Here is a 16,946-nt window from a genome sequence, read left to right on the forward strand (position 1 = left end):
AACTCTCTTTCTACACTAAAGTGTGTAAATCCAGAAGGAGGGAATAGTAAATAAATGAAAAAGGAGACTGGCAAAGGATGCATGAGCTAGGGACGGCCCTCACAACATCCTCTTTGTGGTGGCGTTACTGTGATACTGCGATATCCGTAACTCTCTAGATTAATGGGCTCTTTTCTCAAAGCCACCTCTCCAGATCAAACTAGAACTATTACAGAGAGGGAGACCAAGATGGTGCACGACTTCAAAAGGTTCATGAACAACACAAACAAGAATGCACTGACACAAAAGTAGGGATAGGAAGGTGTGATGACGTCACTGGCACTTTAAAGAGTCTACAGCTGAAACAGGGGGACATATAGCATACCGGACCTGCAATTCAAAGGCAAGTGCCAACAACTGAAAGCATGAAGAGACTTACACAAACACCACATACAACACTAGCTTTAAGGGGCTGAAATCTGCTTTGTCAACCATAGGGTTTTAGGAAGCATTTCTCTACTCCTCTTAAGCTGGGAGGTCAGGTTATGATCATGTAAGAACTACTGCACACCCACTAGTAACCATGACAGGTACCAGTTAGCAAGTCCAAGTACGGGATACGACCTGGGCTGAGGGCACTATGGCTGACAACCAAGCTGCGCGCGACTTGTTGACCGCATCGGTCATCCACCACCCAAGACGGACCATGCCAGTTCCAGCAAAAAATTCAAAAGGCTCCCAACAGACAATGGAGGACGAGGCAACCGGAGACCATGTTCCATCTATGCTCTGTTGATCTCTATCCCATGGTACCCACATTCCCATCGGCCAATGACTAGGCCCGGGGAGCAAAAAAACTGAAAGTTCAACAGAAAATAATAATTTATTTGCTCAACTTGATGGGTGAATTAAGGTCAATTGCATGCAAACTGTTTTTTTTTTTAGTTTTTGGACCACCAGCATTACGTCTTTCCAGTGCTCGTGTCAAAACCCAAATTTGAAAGGAGTTATGTCATATGAAATAATCAATTATTTTACATGATTAACACAATGTGCTTTATCTGCATGAATTATAGATTTCAGCCAATACAGCCTTAGCCATTCAAACAATGTACTATAACATACCACAGTATCTTGTGGAACTGATATCAATACACACATTACTGTTTATACAATTTTGCAATATATAAAAATCACATTAAATAATGTTATGGGGTTCCGGTGACATTACGAACCCAATGGATCTCATAGCTGATCATCAAAGGACCAGAATCCCTCAACTGTACTTTACGACGATAATGCACAGTAAATAGTATTTATTTAGTGTTTGCTGAAAGCGAGAAAATAGAGCGGTTCAATAGGGCCACTACAATTAAGGTTTTATTAAACTTTACAAGAGTCATTAAAAATTATTTTGTTTGGCAATAACTTTCAAGATCCTTGATTAAGTTCACCTGTTTTGAATAGCACCAAGGACGGACGCAGGAGCACACTGTGGGGAACAATTCATAATAACATGTGTATTTGTAAAGCGCACGTTCACCCGCAGGCATCTTGGCGCTGAATAACAGATGTTTATTATAATGATGGTTTAGTTAGGGAGCTGAATTTTAACGTAAGAACTACTTGAACCTGGACTTTTTTGCACAGCACCTTGGTGCATCCCAGTCCAGAATCCCAGTCCTGTATCCCAGCACGGCATTCAAGGGTGACATTCCAGCGCAGCATCCCAGTCCTGCATCCTAATGTCCATCCTAGTCGAGCATCTCAGACCTGCATTCTAGAGCTGCATTCTGGTCCTGAATCCTAGAATGGCATCCCAATCCTGCATCCTGGTCCTGCATCATAGTTCTGCCTCCCAGACATGCATCTTAGTGTCGCATCGCAGACTTGCATCTTAGACTGGCAACCCAGTCCTGCATCCCAGTCCTGCATCCTGGTCCTGCATCCTAGTTCTGCATCCCAGCCATGCATCTTAGAATTGCATCGCAGCCTTGCATCTTAGACTGGCGTCCCTGTCCTGCATCCTAGACTGGCATCCCAGTCCTGCAACCTAGTGCTGCATCCCAGTCCTGCACCCTAGTCCTGCATCCTAGACTGGCATCCCAGTCCTGCAACCTAGTGCTGCATCCTAGTACTTCATCCTATTGCTGTATCCCAATCCTGCATTCTGGTCCTGCATCCTAGACTGGCATCCCAGTCTGCATCCTAGACTGGCATCCCAGTCCTGCATTCTGGTCCTGTATCCTAGACTGGCATCCCAGTCCTGCATCCTAGACTGGCATCCCAATCCTGCATCCTAGTTCTGCATCCCAGACATGCATCTTAGTGTTGCATCCCAGACATGCATCTTAGACTGTCGTCCCTGTCCTGCAACCTAGTGCTGCATCCTAGTACTTCATCCTATTGCTGTATCCAATCCTGCATCATAGTGCTGCATCCCACTCCTGCATCCTGGTCCTGCATTCTGGTACTGCATCCTAGTCCTGCATCCTATACTGGCATCCCAGTCCTGCATCCCAGACTGGCATCCCTGTCCTGCATCCCAGACTGGCATCGCAGTCCTGCATCCTGGTCCTGCATTCTGGTCCTGCATCCTAGTTCTGCATCCCAGTCCTGCATCCCAGACTGGCATCTCAGTCCTGCATCCTGGTCCTGCATTCTGGTCCTGCATCCTAGTACTTCATCCTATTGCTGTATCCCAATCCTGCATCCTAGAGCTGCATCCCAGTCCTGCATCCTGAACTGGCATCCCAATCCTGCATCCCAATCCTGCATCCCAGTCCTGCATCCTATTGCTGTATCCCAATCCTGCATCCTAGTGCTGCATCCTAGTACTTCATCCTATTGCTGTACCCCAATCCTGCATCCTAGAGCTGCATCCCAGTCCTGCATCCTATACTGGCATCCCAATCCTGCATCCTGGTCCTGCATCCTAGTGCTGCATCCTAGTGCTGCATCCTATTGCTGTATCCCAATCCTGCATCCTGGTGCTGCATCCTAGTGCTGCATCCTAGTACTTCCTCCTATTGCTGTATCCCAATCCTGCATCCTGGTGCTGCATCTCGGTCCTGCATCCCAGTGCTGCATCTCGGTCCTGCATCCCAGAGCTGCATCTCGGTCCTGCATCCTATTGCTGTATCCCAATCCTGCATCCTAGTGCTGCATCCTAGTACTTCATCCTATTGCTGCATCCCAGAGCTGCATCTCGGTCCTGCATCCCAGTGCTGCATCTCGGTCCTGCATCCCAGTGCTGCATCTCGGTCCTGCATCCCAATCCTGCATCCCAATCCTTCATCCCAGTGCTGCATCTCGGTCCTGCATCCCAATCCTGCATCCCAATCCTGCATCCCAGAGCTGCATCTCGGTCCTGCGTCCCAGAGCTGCATCTCGGTCCTGCATCCCATTGCTGCATCTCAGTCCTGCGTCCCAGTCCTGCATCCCAGTGCTGCATCTCGGTCCTGCATCCCAGTGCTGCATCTCGGTCCTGCATCCCAATCCTGCATCCAAATCCTGCATCCCAGTGCTGCATCTCGGTCCTGCATCCCAATCCTGCATCCCAATCCTGCATCCCAGAGCTGCATCTTGGTCCTGCGTCCCAGAGCTGCATCTCGGTCCTGCATCCCATTGCTGCATCTCGGTCCTGCGTCCCAGTCCTGCATCTCGGTCCTGCGTCCCAGTCCTGCATCCCAGTGCTGCATCTCGGTCCTGCATCCCAGTGCTGCATCTCGGTCCTGCATCCCAATCCTGCATCCCAATCCTGCATCCCAGTGCTGCATCTCGGTCCTGCATCCCAATCCTGCATCCCAATCCTGCATCCCAGAGCTGCATCTCGGTCCTGCGTCCCAGAGCTGCATCTCGGTCCTGCGTCCCAGAGCTGCATCTCGGTCCTGCATCCCAGTGCTGCATCTCGGTCCTGCGTCCCAGTGCTGCATGTCGGTCCTGCGTCCCAGTGCTGCATCTCGGTCCTGCGTCCCAGTCCCCCGTCCTGGTTCTAGCCTATCATGGGTAGCGGACAGAAACCCCTGGTAAAGCAAAGGTCTTACTATTAGGCAAATGAGTGCAAACATTGTTACACTCCTGGACAGCCTCAGGAGAATCATGTCTCAACGTCCAGACAGTGAGAAATGCAGGAAGCAAACACGATCTGAATTGGTGCAAATAACTGAAGAGAAGAGAGGAAAACTACAAGTGAGCTTGCAACAAATGCAAGTCATTAAAAGGTGAAATTCAAAAGATTAAATAGAAAAGAAAGGGACATGTAAAGAAAAGCTGGGGACAGGGGACCGGGGACGAGAACTAAACGAATGCTACAAGGATCTGCGCCTCGGGTGAATGTGTAAATGAAAGGTGGAAATTGGAGCGACGCATTAATATATCATCTGTGTTCCTTCCTTCCAACAGTACTCTCTAAGATAGAGCATGATGTTGTCCGGAATGAGTAGCCTTTGCATTTAATGCATATAAATGTATCTTATGTGAACACTCGGGAGATCTGGAGTCAACCCGGACCTCCCAGATCTAGGTACCCTGAGCGCTCACGTTTCCCGGGCCCGTGTGTTAGTAGCTCTTCTGAACTAGGGTTTAAAGTGCATTCTGGGACTTGCAGTCCTGATTTTATAACGAGATAAACACAAGTACAAATCCTGCGCTGAAAAGAAACCCTGGGACGGGACGAGTCACTCACACAAGGAAGCGGGAGCGTGGGAGCCCGGGACACGCGTGGTCTAGGACAGGTACTGTTGCTGGGCGTAGAGGGGGCAGATGTGATGCACACACCACAGGGCCAGGTCCTGCAAGAACCCTCCACAGAGCTGCAGCCCGCTGGGACTCAGCCATGTAATTATAGCCCAGCCTGGGATTACACTCCGGTGTGCACAACATGTCCTGCAGCTCTGATGAGCCTGGCCTAGTCTGCAGTGCGCGAGAGCTGGTAATCTTGAGCAGGCCGCTTATAAGGCCCGAATGATATCCCTTTGCATCCATCTAATGCATGGATGTAGCTTCAATGGGGGCACCGGGGCTCATAGGCATGGTTGGCCCACTGACCCCTGCTTGGTGCTGTATTGTATAATCCAAAGAGCAGCCGGGGGGGGGGGGAAACATTTCTTTCCCTGCACTAGGGCGTGTGACACACTGGCCACACTACTGATCTGCGGCACCCTCTGATCTCACTTCCATGGGTTGGTGTCTCAACAGCACCCCCACAACACCCCTTTAAAACTGGGCCTGATCGGCCCCAGGGTAAGAGAGCAGTTGTTAACTGGCCCCAAATCATGAAGGAGAATGTCAGAGCCTCCTGGTCCTTCAGAGAAATGCGCTAAGCATTATGGATGGTGTAGTTTCATACATCCCATCACAGGTACAGGCTTCCAGCACTCAGTGTGCTTCGCGAGGGAGCTCATTCCGGCTGAAAATCACTCTCATGGCATGAGATCTGGTGACAGCTAGGCAGGAATAGACGGCTGCCGAGGAAACTGCAAACAGTGTAACTTTGCATCAATATGTCACTATGTCTAGGGAACAAAATACACCGACGAAACCCATCTCACCCTATAATGATATTTCGTGGCACCAAGGATGTCATGTATTAGCAGTCTCATACAATGTCATTTCCCCCGGGTGTGCTGACCTGTAAAAACAACCTTTACAAAAAGCAATAGTTTTAGCTTTTGCACAGCGAAATGTTTTTGGCGCTGTGTTATTGATGCCTGTGGACATATCACCATCACAAAATCATAGTTTCCACGCATCTATCTCCATACTCCATTAGTCCTTCCCCTCTTTGTTCTTCATAAATAAATCCATGCACCATCCCCCCCCCCTTAAAATTGTAAACGCCTTTCTGGGTGAAGGCATGTTCCCATCAGCTCTGAAATCTGATCAAACCACACCATTTTCTCAATCAAACTTGGACACAAATGACTTTCAGAATCTTAAATAGATATCAAAGCTCTCATTCATGGGCGAAAAAGATGAAAGAGCTGTAGTGACATATATGCTTATTTGTACTTTTAGAGCTTTCAGCAGTGTTCCATACTTAGGCCATCAATCTCTCCTCCAAATCCTACAATTCATTCAAATCAACCTCACTTCCAGTAAAATAAGGTGTACTTCGAAGATCCATCCTCTCGCCAAAAGGGTTCACCCTCTCACCAAAGGGTCCATCCTTTCACCAAAGGGACCATCCTCTCACCAAAGGGACCATCCTCTCACAAAAGGATCCATCCTCTCACCAAAATGTCCATCCTATCCTTTCGCCAAAGGGTTCATCTTTTCACCAAAGGGTCCATCCTAACCTCTCACCAAAGGGTCCATCCTATCCTCAAAGCAAACGGTCCATTCTATCCTCAAACCAAAGAGTCTATCCTCTCACCAAAGGGTCAATACTCTCACCAAAGGGTCCACCTTCTCACCAAAGGGCCCATCCTATCCTCTCACCAAAGGGTCCATCTTATCCTCAAACCAAAGGGTTTGTCCTATCCTCAAACCAAAGAATCCATCATCTCACTAAAGGGTCCATTTGCTCACCAAAGGGGCCATTCTATCCTCTCACCAAAGGCTCCATCCTATCCTCTCACCAAGGGGTCCATCCTATCCTCTCAACAAAGGGTCCATCTTATCCTCTCACCTAAGGGTACATCTTATCCTCAAACCAAAGGGTTCAACCTATCCTCAAACCAAAGAGTCAATCCTCTCGCCAAAGGGTCCATCTTATCCTCAAACCAAAGGGTCCATTCTATCTTCTCACCAAAAGGTCCAATGCTCTCACCAAAGGGTCCACCCTATCCTCTCTCCAAAGGGTCCATCTTATCCTCTCACCAAAGGGTTCATTCTCTCACCTAAGGGTCCATCCTATCCTCTCACCAAATGGTCCTTCTATCCTAAAATCAAAGGGTCAATCCTATCCTCCAACCAAAGGGTCACTCCTCTCCTCAAACCACAGGGTCCATCCTCTCCATAAAGGGTTCCTCCAATCCTCTCACCAAAGGGTCCATTCTCTCACCAAAGGGTCCATCCTATCCTCTCACCAAAGAGTCCATCCTCTCATCAAAGGGTCCATCCTAGTTTCTCACCAAAGGACCCATATTCTCACCAAAGGGTCCATCCTATCCTCTCACAAAAGGGTCCATCCTATCCTCAAACCAAAGGGTCCATCCTATCCTCAAACCAAAGGGTCCATCCTATCCTCTCACCAAAGGGTCCATCCTATCCTCTCACCAAAGGGTCCATCCTCTCACCAAGGGTCCATCCCCCCCCCCAAGCGTTCATCTTATCCTCTCACCAAAGGGTCCCTCCTCTTACTGTAGGGTCCATCCTTTCACCAAAGGGACCATCCTCTCACCAAAGGGACCATCCTCTCACAAAAGGATCCATCCTCTCACAAAAGGATCCATCCTTTCACCAAAAGGTACATCCTATCCTCTCACCTAAGGGTTCATCTTCTCACCAAAGGGTCCATCCTAACCTCTCACCAAGGGGTCCATCCTATCCTCAAACCAAAGGGTCTATTCTATCCCCAAACCAAAGGATTTATCCTCTCACCAAAAGGTCAATCCTCTCACAAAGGGTCCACCTTCTCACCTAAGGGGTTATTCTATCCTCTCACGAAAGGGTCCATCCCATCTTCTCACCAAAGGGTCCATCATATCCTCAAACCAAAGGGTTTATCCTATCCTCAAACCAAAGAGTCCATCCTCTCACCAAAGGGTCCATCCGCTCACCAAAGAGTCCACTCTATCCTCTCACCAAAGGGTCCATCCTCTCACCAAAGGGTCTATCCTATCCTCTCACCAAAGGGTCTATCCTATCCTCTCACCAAGGGGTCCATCTTATCCTCTCACCAAAGGGTCCATCTTATCCTCTCACCTAAGGGTCCCTCCTATCCTCTCATCAAAGGGTCCATCTCATCCTCAAACCAAAGGGTTCATCCTATCCTCAAACCAAAATGTCCATCCTCTCACCAAAGGGTCTATCCTATCCTCAAACCAAAGGGTCCATTCTATCTTCTCACCAAAAGGTCCGTCCTCTCACCAAAGGGTCCACCCTACCCTCTCACCAAAGGGTCCATCTTATCCTCTCACCAAAAGGTTCATCCTCTCACCAAAAGGTTCATCCTCTCACCAAAGGGTTCATCTTCTCACCAAAGGGTTAATCTTCTCACCAAAGGGACCATCCTAACCTCTCACCAAAGGGTCCATCCTATCCTCAAACCAAGGGGTCCATTCTATCCTCAAACCAAAGGGTCTATCCTCTCACCAAAGGGTCAATCCTCTCACCAAAGGGTCCACCTTCTCACCAAAGGGGTTATTCTATCCTCTAACAAAAGGGTTCATCCTAACCTCTCACCAAATGGTCCATCCTACCGTCAAACCAAAGGGTTTGTCCTATCCTCAAACCAAAGAGTCCATCCTCTCACCAAAGAGTCCATCTGCTCGCCAAAGGGGCCATTCTATCCTCTCACCAAAGGGTCCATCCTCTCACCAAGGGGTCCATCCTATCCTCTCACCAAAGGGTCCATCTTATCCTCTCACCTAAGGGTCCATCCTATCCTCTCATCATAGGGGCCATCTTATCCTCAAACCAAAGGGTTCATCCCATCCTCAAACCAAAGAGTCCATCCTCTCAGCAAAGGGTCCATCCTATCCTCAAACCAAAGGGTCCATTCTATCTTCTCACTAAAGGGTCCATCCTCTCACCAAAGGGTCCACCCTGTCCTCTCACCAAAGGGTCCATCTTATCCTCTCACCAAAGGGTCCATCTTATGCTTTCACCAAAGGGTTCCTCCTCTCACCTAAGGGTCCATCCTATCCTTTCACCAAAGGGTCCATTCTATCCTAAAATCAAAGGGTCAATCCTATCCTCAAACCAAAGGGCCCATCCTATCCTCAAACTGAAGGGTCCATCCTATCTTCAAACCAAAGGGTCCATCCTATCACCAAAGGATCCATTCTCTCACCAAAGGATCCACCCTCTAACCAAATCTATTTAACTTACAGATGGAACCCGTATGCCACAACTTTTTAAGATAACTCTATCTCCATTCATTAATGCGCTGATGACACTCTGCTTTACCTACAAGTGTCCGACCTGATGAGCTCAATAGTGCTAAAGGCCTTCCTTGATAATATAGCCAACTGGATGTCACTGCCTTCTGTGAAACTAAACTATTAAAAGACAGATTTTCTTCTCCTATTCTCTACAATCTAGTCTCAATACAAAAATATCTAGACGGTCTTAAATCTTTAAGAATGTCTATCCCTGGTGCTGCAGGCAAAATCACTCAGCTTCATCATAGAGCAAACCCTCTCCCTAAAGTACGACATTCGCAAGTTGACTGAACCTAGAACCTACCAACCCCATTTGCTTAGGAAGTTAAAACCTTCCGTCTCACAGAGCAACTTAAGATCTGCAGTACAAGCACTTGTACTGACTTACCTAGATCAAGATAGCTCAGTCCTGGCAGACCTTCCAAAATCTCCCAGTGGTCCTTTGAAACCTGTGTGACATGCAGCCGCATGGCATGCCACAGGAGCAAAGCAATCTGATCACATCTCCGCCATTACTACAATATCTTCAATGGCTGTCTATTAAAGCAGGAACTAAACTCCAGATAGCCGACATAACATATAAATCAAGTCACACCACCCTACATCCCTGATGAAGAACAAATTCCAACTCATGGGAGGACAATGCAAAGACTGAGGGAGAAACAGCCTAATTCTAGAAATCGCTAAAATCAGAAAAGCAGAATGTCAAAACAGGCCTTCTCATTCCTAGCTGCAAGGTCGTGGAAATCTATCCTCGACTACATCTGAACACTCTTTCATTCAACAAGGCCTTAAAAATGCACCTCTTCTGACTCTGGGGCTCATTATGAGTTCGGCAGACGGTTTACACCGTCCACAGAACTTCAGAAGGGGAGGTTACCACCATACAGGCTACCTTCCCTCTGGCTCCATTAAGAGTTTCCCGCTAGGTTTGCGGGTGGAAACCTGAGTTTCCACCCGCTGGCCTAGCGGGAAACAGCCTACAGAATTGTCTCTGGCTTGTAACTGAGCCAGCGGCAATGCTGTAGAGTGGAAAGCAGACAGTGATCATTGTGATGGTGCTGGCAAGGGGGGCCCCCTACACTGCCCATGCCAAGTGCATGGGCCTTGTAGGGGTCCCCTGCACCCGTTCTCCTCCAGTATTTTAAGGGCAGTGGTATTGCCAAGAAACCGCTGACGGAGAATGGGTTCGGCGGATAAGGACTGCCGCCACCCCCAGACTGCCGGGAACTTCAATCCTGGCAAAGCTGGCGGCCCGACCGCCAGGGTTGTGATGAGGTGCTTGGACCGCCGCATTGGCCGCGGTCAACTGCCATCCGTGAGTCTGGCGGTCAACCACCATCCGCGAGTCTGGTGGTCTAGTGACCGCCAAACTCGTAATGATGCCCTTTATCTCTTGGACTAATCTCTCCTTTTGGATCTCCCTTCTCTCTACAACCCTGTTAATTAACAGCTGTGTACCACTACGCTGTATCTGTAAAGTGCAACATTTCCACAAAACTAGGTCAAATCTATGGGAATTCCTACATATGTTAATGCAAACTCAGAAGGAGAGCTTGGTAGCACCAACCTTCACTCAGTCTTAGGAACTACTCTAAGGGCCAGATGTACAAAAGGGTTTTTCCCATTCTGTGTCAATGGGAAAATTATGTGTCCATACATATGGCCCTAAGAATTATACTCAATAAACTGAAATTATTGATACCATCCTTAAAAACATCTGGATACCGTAGCCCTGAAGGTCTTTCTTGGCAGCTACTTAGCCAAAGTTTACATGGGAACTCAGTGTTTCTTCTTCATTGGTTCTGACTGTATTTTGAACACTGCAGCTTTACTGAGATCAAGGAACAGCAATGTAGCTTGCCAAGTAAAGGGTCTGGGTCCTCACGGCTGCCTTTTGTTCACCAAACCCTAATCCCACTAGAAAAACTATACACCAACCCTCTTGTGCAAAATTAAGTTAAAGGAAAGAATGTACTCCCCTATTCGAGACAGGGTTTACAAAAACGGACCAATAAACAAACTACGATTTGGGACCATTTATTTAACTCCTGGGGAGATCCACATGGATCAACATTCTCTTGTTCTGCTCCTTTGTGGATCTTGGGACGGTGTTCGATCTGGTGGTTCTCGGCATGTTCAAATAAGCCAATGCCTTTAGGGGAACTGGATTAATTTCTCTAAAGATCAACACCTTTATTGGGCTTAATGAGGTTTTACCTTCACACTGCCAGTGGCTGAAAGTGATCCCTGCAGAAGATGTATTTCGTCCAAAACTGGATTCTTTGTTCCAGCTCATTTCAACTTACATTGGGGACACTGTGACAGTGAACCACTGGGACATGCGCCTGCAGAATTACCTAAATTCCCTGGTAAAATATTGTAAGGCAAATAATTTGTGACTAAATAATGGTAAAACCAAAAATAAGAAGTACGAAAGGGGCTAAGACGAATTAGCTTTAATTGGTTTGCTTCAATGTGAAGCCAAAACTTAAGATTTTAGGTTTGGGGGTTCTAAAGATTCTAAGTTAATCATAAAGGACCCGCGAATCATGTGACAAATAACAGTGCAATAAATGTATTTGTGCCTGATAGCTACAAAGAAACAGCAACAACTTACCTCGGATCTACAATTTAGATCCTCTTTGCTTTTTGACATTGGAACATCTGTAAAAACAAGAGAACAAACCAGTCATGGCTACTGAGGATGGCTTGCAAAGGCACAATTCAGCAGTGGCGTAGCGTGGGGGGTGCAGGGGGGGCCGGCCGCACCGGGCGCAACATCTGGGGGGGGGGCGCTCGCACTCGCAGCTCTCTGCCCCTGCCTGGCTCACTCACGCAAATTACTTGCCTTGCCCCGGGTGCTGACAACCCACGCTACGCCACTGCAATTCAGCAAAGCTGTGCACAGAGTTGTACAAGGCAAGGAATGGATTCATTAGAATTGGTGACAAAATGCTGATGACTTTAGTTCTGCCTAATTTACCTTCTCTAAAGAAGAAAGCAGAGACAAAACTAAGGACCAGAAAGTTGAAAAAACAACAAACAGCAATATGAAATAAGAGACAAGGGTAGGTGGGTGGCGGTGAGTCAATAACGGAGATAGAGTCGCTATTAGAAAAGGTAAACAACTTGTTCTTCCAACTCGTAATTCTTAGTGTCGCGTCCCCATCACCATCGGCAGAATACCCCTTGAAGGCAGGTGAGAGGGGCAAAAAGAAAAGAAAGCATGTGGCAGGAACAGCTGGGACACCCCCAAACTACAAGTTTCTCTTCCAGCTTCAAGTGCAACAAGTCATTCTTTATGAAGGAATGGATGGAAGGCCAAGGAACTGGCTGGCAGCTATCTGAAGCAGCCTCTCCCCTGAGGTGGACAGCTGTGCCAGCTGCTTTCCTGGTGGAAGGGTCTGGATAGCTTCCGGGGGAATCTTTCTTTGGCACTCATAGAAAAAAAAAACATATTGTTTGTGTAAAGACTTAATTACCCATAGTTGGCACCAGTGAAATCTACAAATACGTCTTATAAGGGTAGTTTGGCAGAGATTGCATACACAGAAACTGGGGATCCTTCTATAGTAGACACAGGAACAGTGTTGAGAACTAAGGAGTGGAGCTTTTTGTAATAGATGAAACTCAAAGAGTACCATATGCAGAAACATGTGTGGCTCATGCCATATGTCAAGAGGTGTTCGATAGACGTCTGTGCAGGCTGCAACCGGTGAGGCATGTTCATCCAGCAGAGAGCATAGAAAGTCCTTCATGGATGCTGGCTAGGTTTCTGAAAATCAACTTCTGAAACAAGAATATCCTGCCCAAAACACACATTGTTTTGTACTCCCTGTCCAAGGGAACTGATGGGAACACCACCAGGCTCTTTGCCGGAAGATATATCCTTTGAGCTGCTGGGCCCACTGAGACGCGTTGTACTTGTAGGCTGACTTAATTGCCAGCTTTTCACAAAAGTGGAAAAATAGGTTCTATTAGCACCTCATTGGAGAAGAGCAAACAGAGGCTGAATAAGCAGGACCATATGTGGGTGCCAGGTGCAAGCATTTGAGTGTCAGTCTGAGATGTGGCACAAGGAATCATGAGAAACTTCACTTCCTTAGACACAAGCAATACAAAGCAGTAAAAAAAACCTCTGCCAATTGCAGGGTTCTAATCAATGAGGCTAAGGTGGCATCTTATAGTCACCATCTTTTCAACGGCATGGTAGGTCTGGTGGTCTGGTACTTTACATATGTCCCAGACACATGAGGGCATTCCTGTGTGGTGGCTTACTGGCATGCGGGAGGCAACAACCATGAAGGTGCAGATGATCCCTTCTTTTTAAAAGCAACCCATTGTTGCTGGACTGCCTTTGAGATTGACCCTGACACAGGAAGCGGAGACCGCTGCATGGTCTGCGGTGTGCTGCCACCATCGGATGTCACTGGATGCTCAAGCATTAAAGATGAATCTGACTGATGCACAGAGCGAGACTGAAGAGAGGATGTAAGCACAAAAGATGCAGCAGAACTCAAAACTTCTGGAGAAGTCGCTCCCAAAGAAGAAGCGCTAATGGCCTGAGCAGAAGAGGTGCTGTGGCTGAAACAAGATCAAACATCTCCTCCTGCTTGGGTAAGACCTGGAGAGTGAAGCACAACTAGACAGGCTATGTCAGCTCAAAGTAGAGATATGAAGTGTCAGGGCACTCACTCAATTGTGGATGAAGAAAAGGAAGTGGATGACTTGGGTTGGTTTACTTGTTTTAATGCTTTTCTCGTTAGAGGAGGTGGAGTTGCTTCTCCTCCCTGACCTCCATGATCACGACCAAAATCCCTGGCCACTGAATTCCACGCTCAATAATTTTCATTCCATATTTGTCAGGGTATTAACGTGCATCTGTCACAACATGGATAAGGCTGAGCATTGTGTTCAACCTCCAGGCACCCACCACATCCATCCATCATGGAGTCATCCCTTACATCAGGTTTCTGAACTTCAGGCACAGTCAGAGGCAAAACTTTGGTGGAGACATGACACCACCAAAAAGAGAGAAAAGGCACACAAATCACCCAAAAAACTGACATAGTGAAAGATGAGGAGAACAAGATAAGGACCCAGTTTCGTGAATGGGTCAGTTAGTAGAGGGATGAAGTACAAATAAGAAAACCCTAAAAATATAAGCGGTTTATGGCCACAGACTTCAGTGGGATATCAGGGCTCTGTTTTAATGTTTGAGTATTAGGGAAGCATTGCTTTCTCATCATGCTTCAGTCATGCAGAGCTTCAACACCCAGGAATAGAGGGGATAATGGAAGCTGATCTACTTTAGTGAGGCACAGATTATTGGCAGATGGATCAAAGTTGTTCAGACATCTGGAGTCTGCTAAGACCAACGCAACATACTTGATATACAGACCACTCTTTATGAAAATGCCCAGTCTTAATGGTTCCAGAGATTTTGTTACCAAGACACAGCAGCTCGGACAAAGACAGTACTGCCACCACTTGGTTCCTCCCCTCCAAAAATCTACAGTCCAGACAAATTAGCTCATCTCAGAATATACGAATAGCAGCCATCCCAAATTGAATTTGGCCTGAAAACTCTTGGTGTGCGCCGGGGAACAATGGCAAACATGGACTATGATCCACAATGCAGCTGAGCGCCAACGGAGCATGGACCAATAACAGGAAATGCACCGCTTGTGTCCCATGCAGTAATAACCTCACAGAGAGAGCAAAGCCACTAGAAAGTTTACAACCCAATTACATAGAACATACGGGCAGTTTTTGCAAACTACATATTAAAACAATATCATTGGATGACAATTTATGGAAAAAGCATGTTATCTGACTTGCAAAGGAAGGTTGGTCTTAGTTTGATATCTCAGTACATCGCACTAGAAATATCTTTCAAAGTAACTTGCCGACAGGGCATACACACTCCAAAAGGACCTTGAATCAAAAGTTTTAGGGGATCATTAAGACCCTGGTGGATAGGTTGCCTATCCCTGTGGGTGGCTTCTGCCACCCTGGGAGAGAACTGTCTGCCCTACTGACAGTACCTGCATGTGTAGAGGAGATCTCAGTGCTATGAATGGAGACATTGCCAGGGCAGCTCCCTTCGCAGTACCATTGCAAAAAAAAATTATAACACGGAGGCATTAAAAATGTTAAGTGAAGAAACCATGGCGATAGGTGAATACTGTAAGATGAGCAATATTCTGGTTTGGATCAAGTGTAACCGAAATCGTAGAATCATACACTGATCGAGAGACATGCATATATTTCAGTATTATTGAGTGTCCTACAACAAAGGCGTTTAGAAAACATGTATATTAAGGATGTACAGACCAAGCTTACATGCACAAAAGGAGGGGGTGCAGCTTTTGCATGCTTATGCTGTAGTGGGAAATGTTTTTGCTGGTAGTCATGGAAGCAAGTGAAGCGAGTGGATCACTCCTGCTTACCCATCACACACTACGAACCCATCTGCAGGAAGATGCGTCACCTAAGACGAAGGACCTTCTGGTGGTAGGAAGGGCAGCCATGAGTCGTATCGGGTAAACTGATACCATTTCTAGGCCAACTTTGTGCTTCACTGTACTGCTCCTTTGTGGGAGGGGCTTTCCCTGGTTCTGGGGAACAATAAGAGATACCTACCCTGTCCTGGATTTCACTCTACCCAAAAGCTGCAAAAATATAGGTGCCCAAAAGACATATTTTCTGGCTAACTGTATTGAGATTTTAAATTAAAATACATCTGAGATGAGATCAGATCTCACATGGGCATGACACCAACATTCACTGCATTATTCAACTTGTCTGGGCCCAAAACCAAAGTCTGACATCTTCACATTGTTGTCTTACACTAACATTATAGAATTTCACAGATATTTTCTGAGCACCGGGAGATGTTAGCTGAGTCTCTCATCTAAAAATTCCTGCATCCAGATGTTCCACCCTATATCTGCCTAACTTCCAGATGAAGGGAAATCATTGCCTGCACAGGCTGGGTGGTTTAAACTTTGTGTATCTCTACAAAATGCCGTTTCCATACTTTGTCCGACTTCCCAGAAAAACTTTAAAGCTTTGCCCAACTCTACTTAGAAACTCCTAAACCCACCCACATCTTAAAATATAGTGTTGCTTCATGCATCAGCATATAATCATAGCACAGTAAGAGCTCTCTTGCTGTTGGGTTTGGTGTGGGCATCATTACTGCCTAAACAATTTTTAATGGGATAAGATCCTAGAGTCACTCTTTACCTATAGCCATCAGCACACAAGCGAGTGAGTCGCAGAGCGAGGAGTCTTGACTGAGAAGGATCTGCCTCCCATTCGACTCTTCCAGTAAGTGCCTGATCTGCAGACGTCTGAAAAGTCTTCTGAATTTGGCATGTAGTCTTGTGACAACCTCCCCTTCCTTTCCACTTAAAAAGAAGAAACAATAATTCTTTCACTGCTACAGAAAACTGTTTATACGATTTCAGGGCGTGCCGAGGGCTAATATTTCTAATTTATTTTAGAGACCAATTTATTTATTTATGAGTTTTATAAAGCGTTAGATACATATTTGTGGTTGCTTCATTTGGCTGTTTGACAATCCCTGATGGAGTGGACTGGCGAAGTAGGAACTTTCCTGTCTCCTGATAGTATTGTACACCTACCGGCATCGTTAGCTATGCTTTGTTCAGGGTACTAGTTCAGAAGTGGCAAACATCGCATTACTTTTTGTGTAACAGGTGAAGGGGACAAGTCTGGCACAAAAGGGAGGGAAAACCCAGCCACTTTGGTGTTAGCACTTAACAGTTAGCAGTCAAATAACCATGCAGGAAGGAAAGTTTTCACTTTGTTCATGTTCCACTTGCGGATCTCATGTAGAGAGTGGTACATGATTTTACAAAGCATGGCTCATTTAATTCCCTGAGT

At 46.7% G+C, this 16,946-nt stretch overlaps 1 protein-coding gene across 8 annotated transcripts in view; it reads right to left on the reverse strand.

Annotated features, from left to right (window-relative positions):
• Window positions 1–16,946, reverse strand: part of JSRP1 (junctional sarcoplasmic reticulum protein 1) — a 189,168-nt gene that overhangs the window by 43,452 nt on the left and 128,770 nt on the right. For 4 of the 8 annotated variants that reach the window (XM_069216930.1, XM_069216932.1, XM_069216927.1 and 1 more), the window contains exon 2: window positions 11,650–11,696. The exons of 3 other annotated variants lie outside the window; for them this stretch is intronic. In XM_069216930.1, coding sequence (XP_069073031.1) covers window positions 11,650–11,688 — 39 coding nt within the window. In that variant the 5' untranslated portion in view covers window positions 11,689–11,696. Of the gene's footprint in view, window positions 1–11,649; window positions 11,697–16,283; window positions 16,421–16,946 lie in introns of those variants that run through there. One more of the 8 variants, XM_069216928.1, reaches the window with a different exon arrangement.

Source organism: Pleurodeles waltl, chromosome 12, assembly GCF_031143425.1.
Source record: "Pleurodeles waltl isolate 20211129_DDA chromosome 12, aPleWal1.hap1.20221129, whole genome shotgun sequence".
Taxonomy (NCBI): domain Eukaryota; kingdom Metazoa; phylum Chordata; class Amphibia; order Caudata; family Salamandridae; genus Pleurodeles; species Pleurodeles waltl.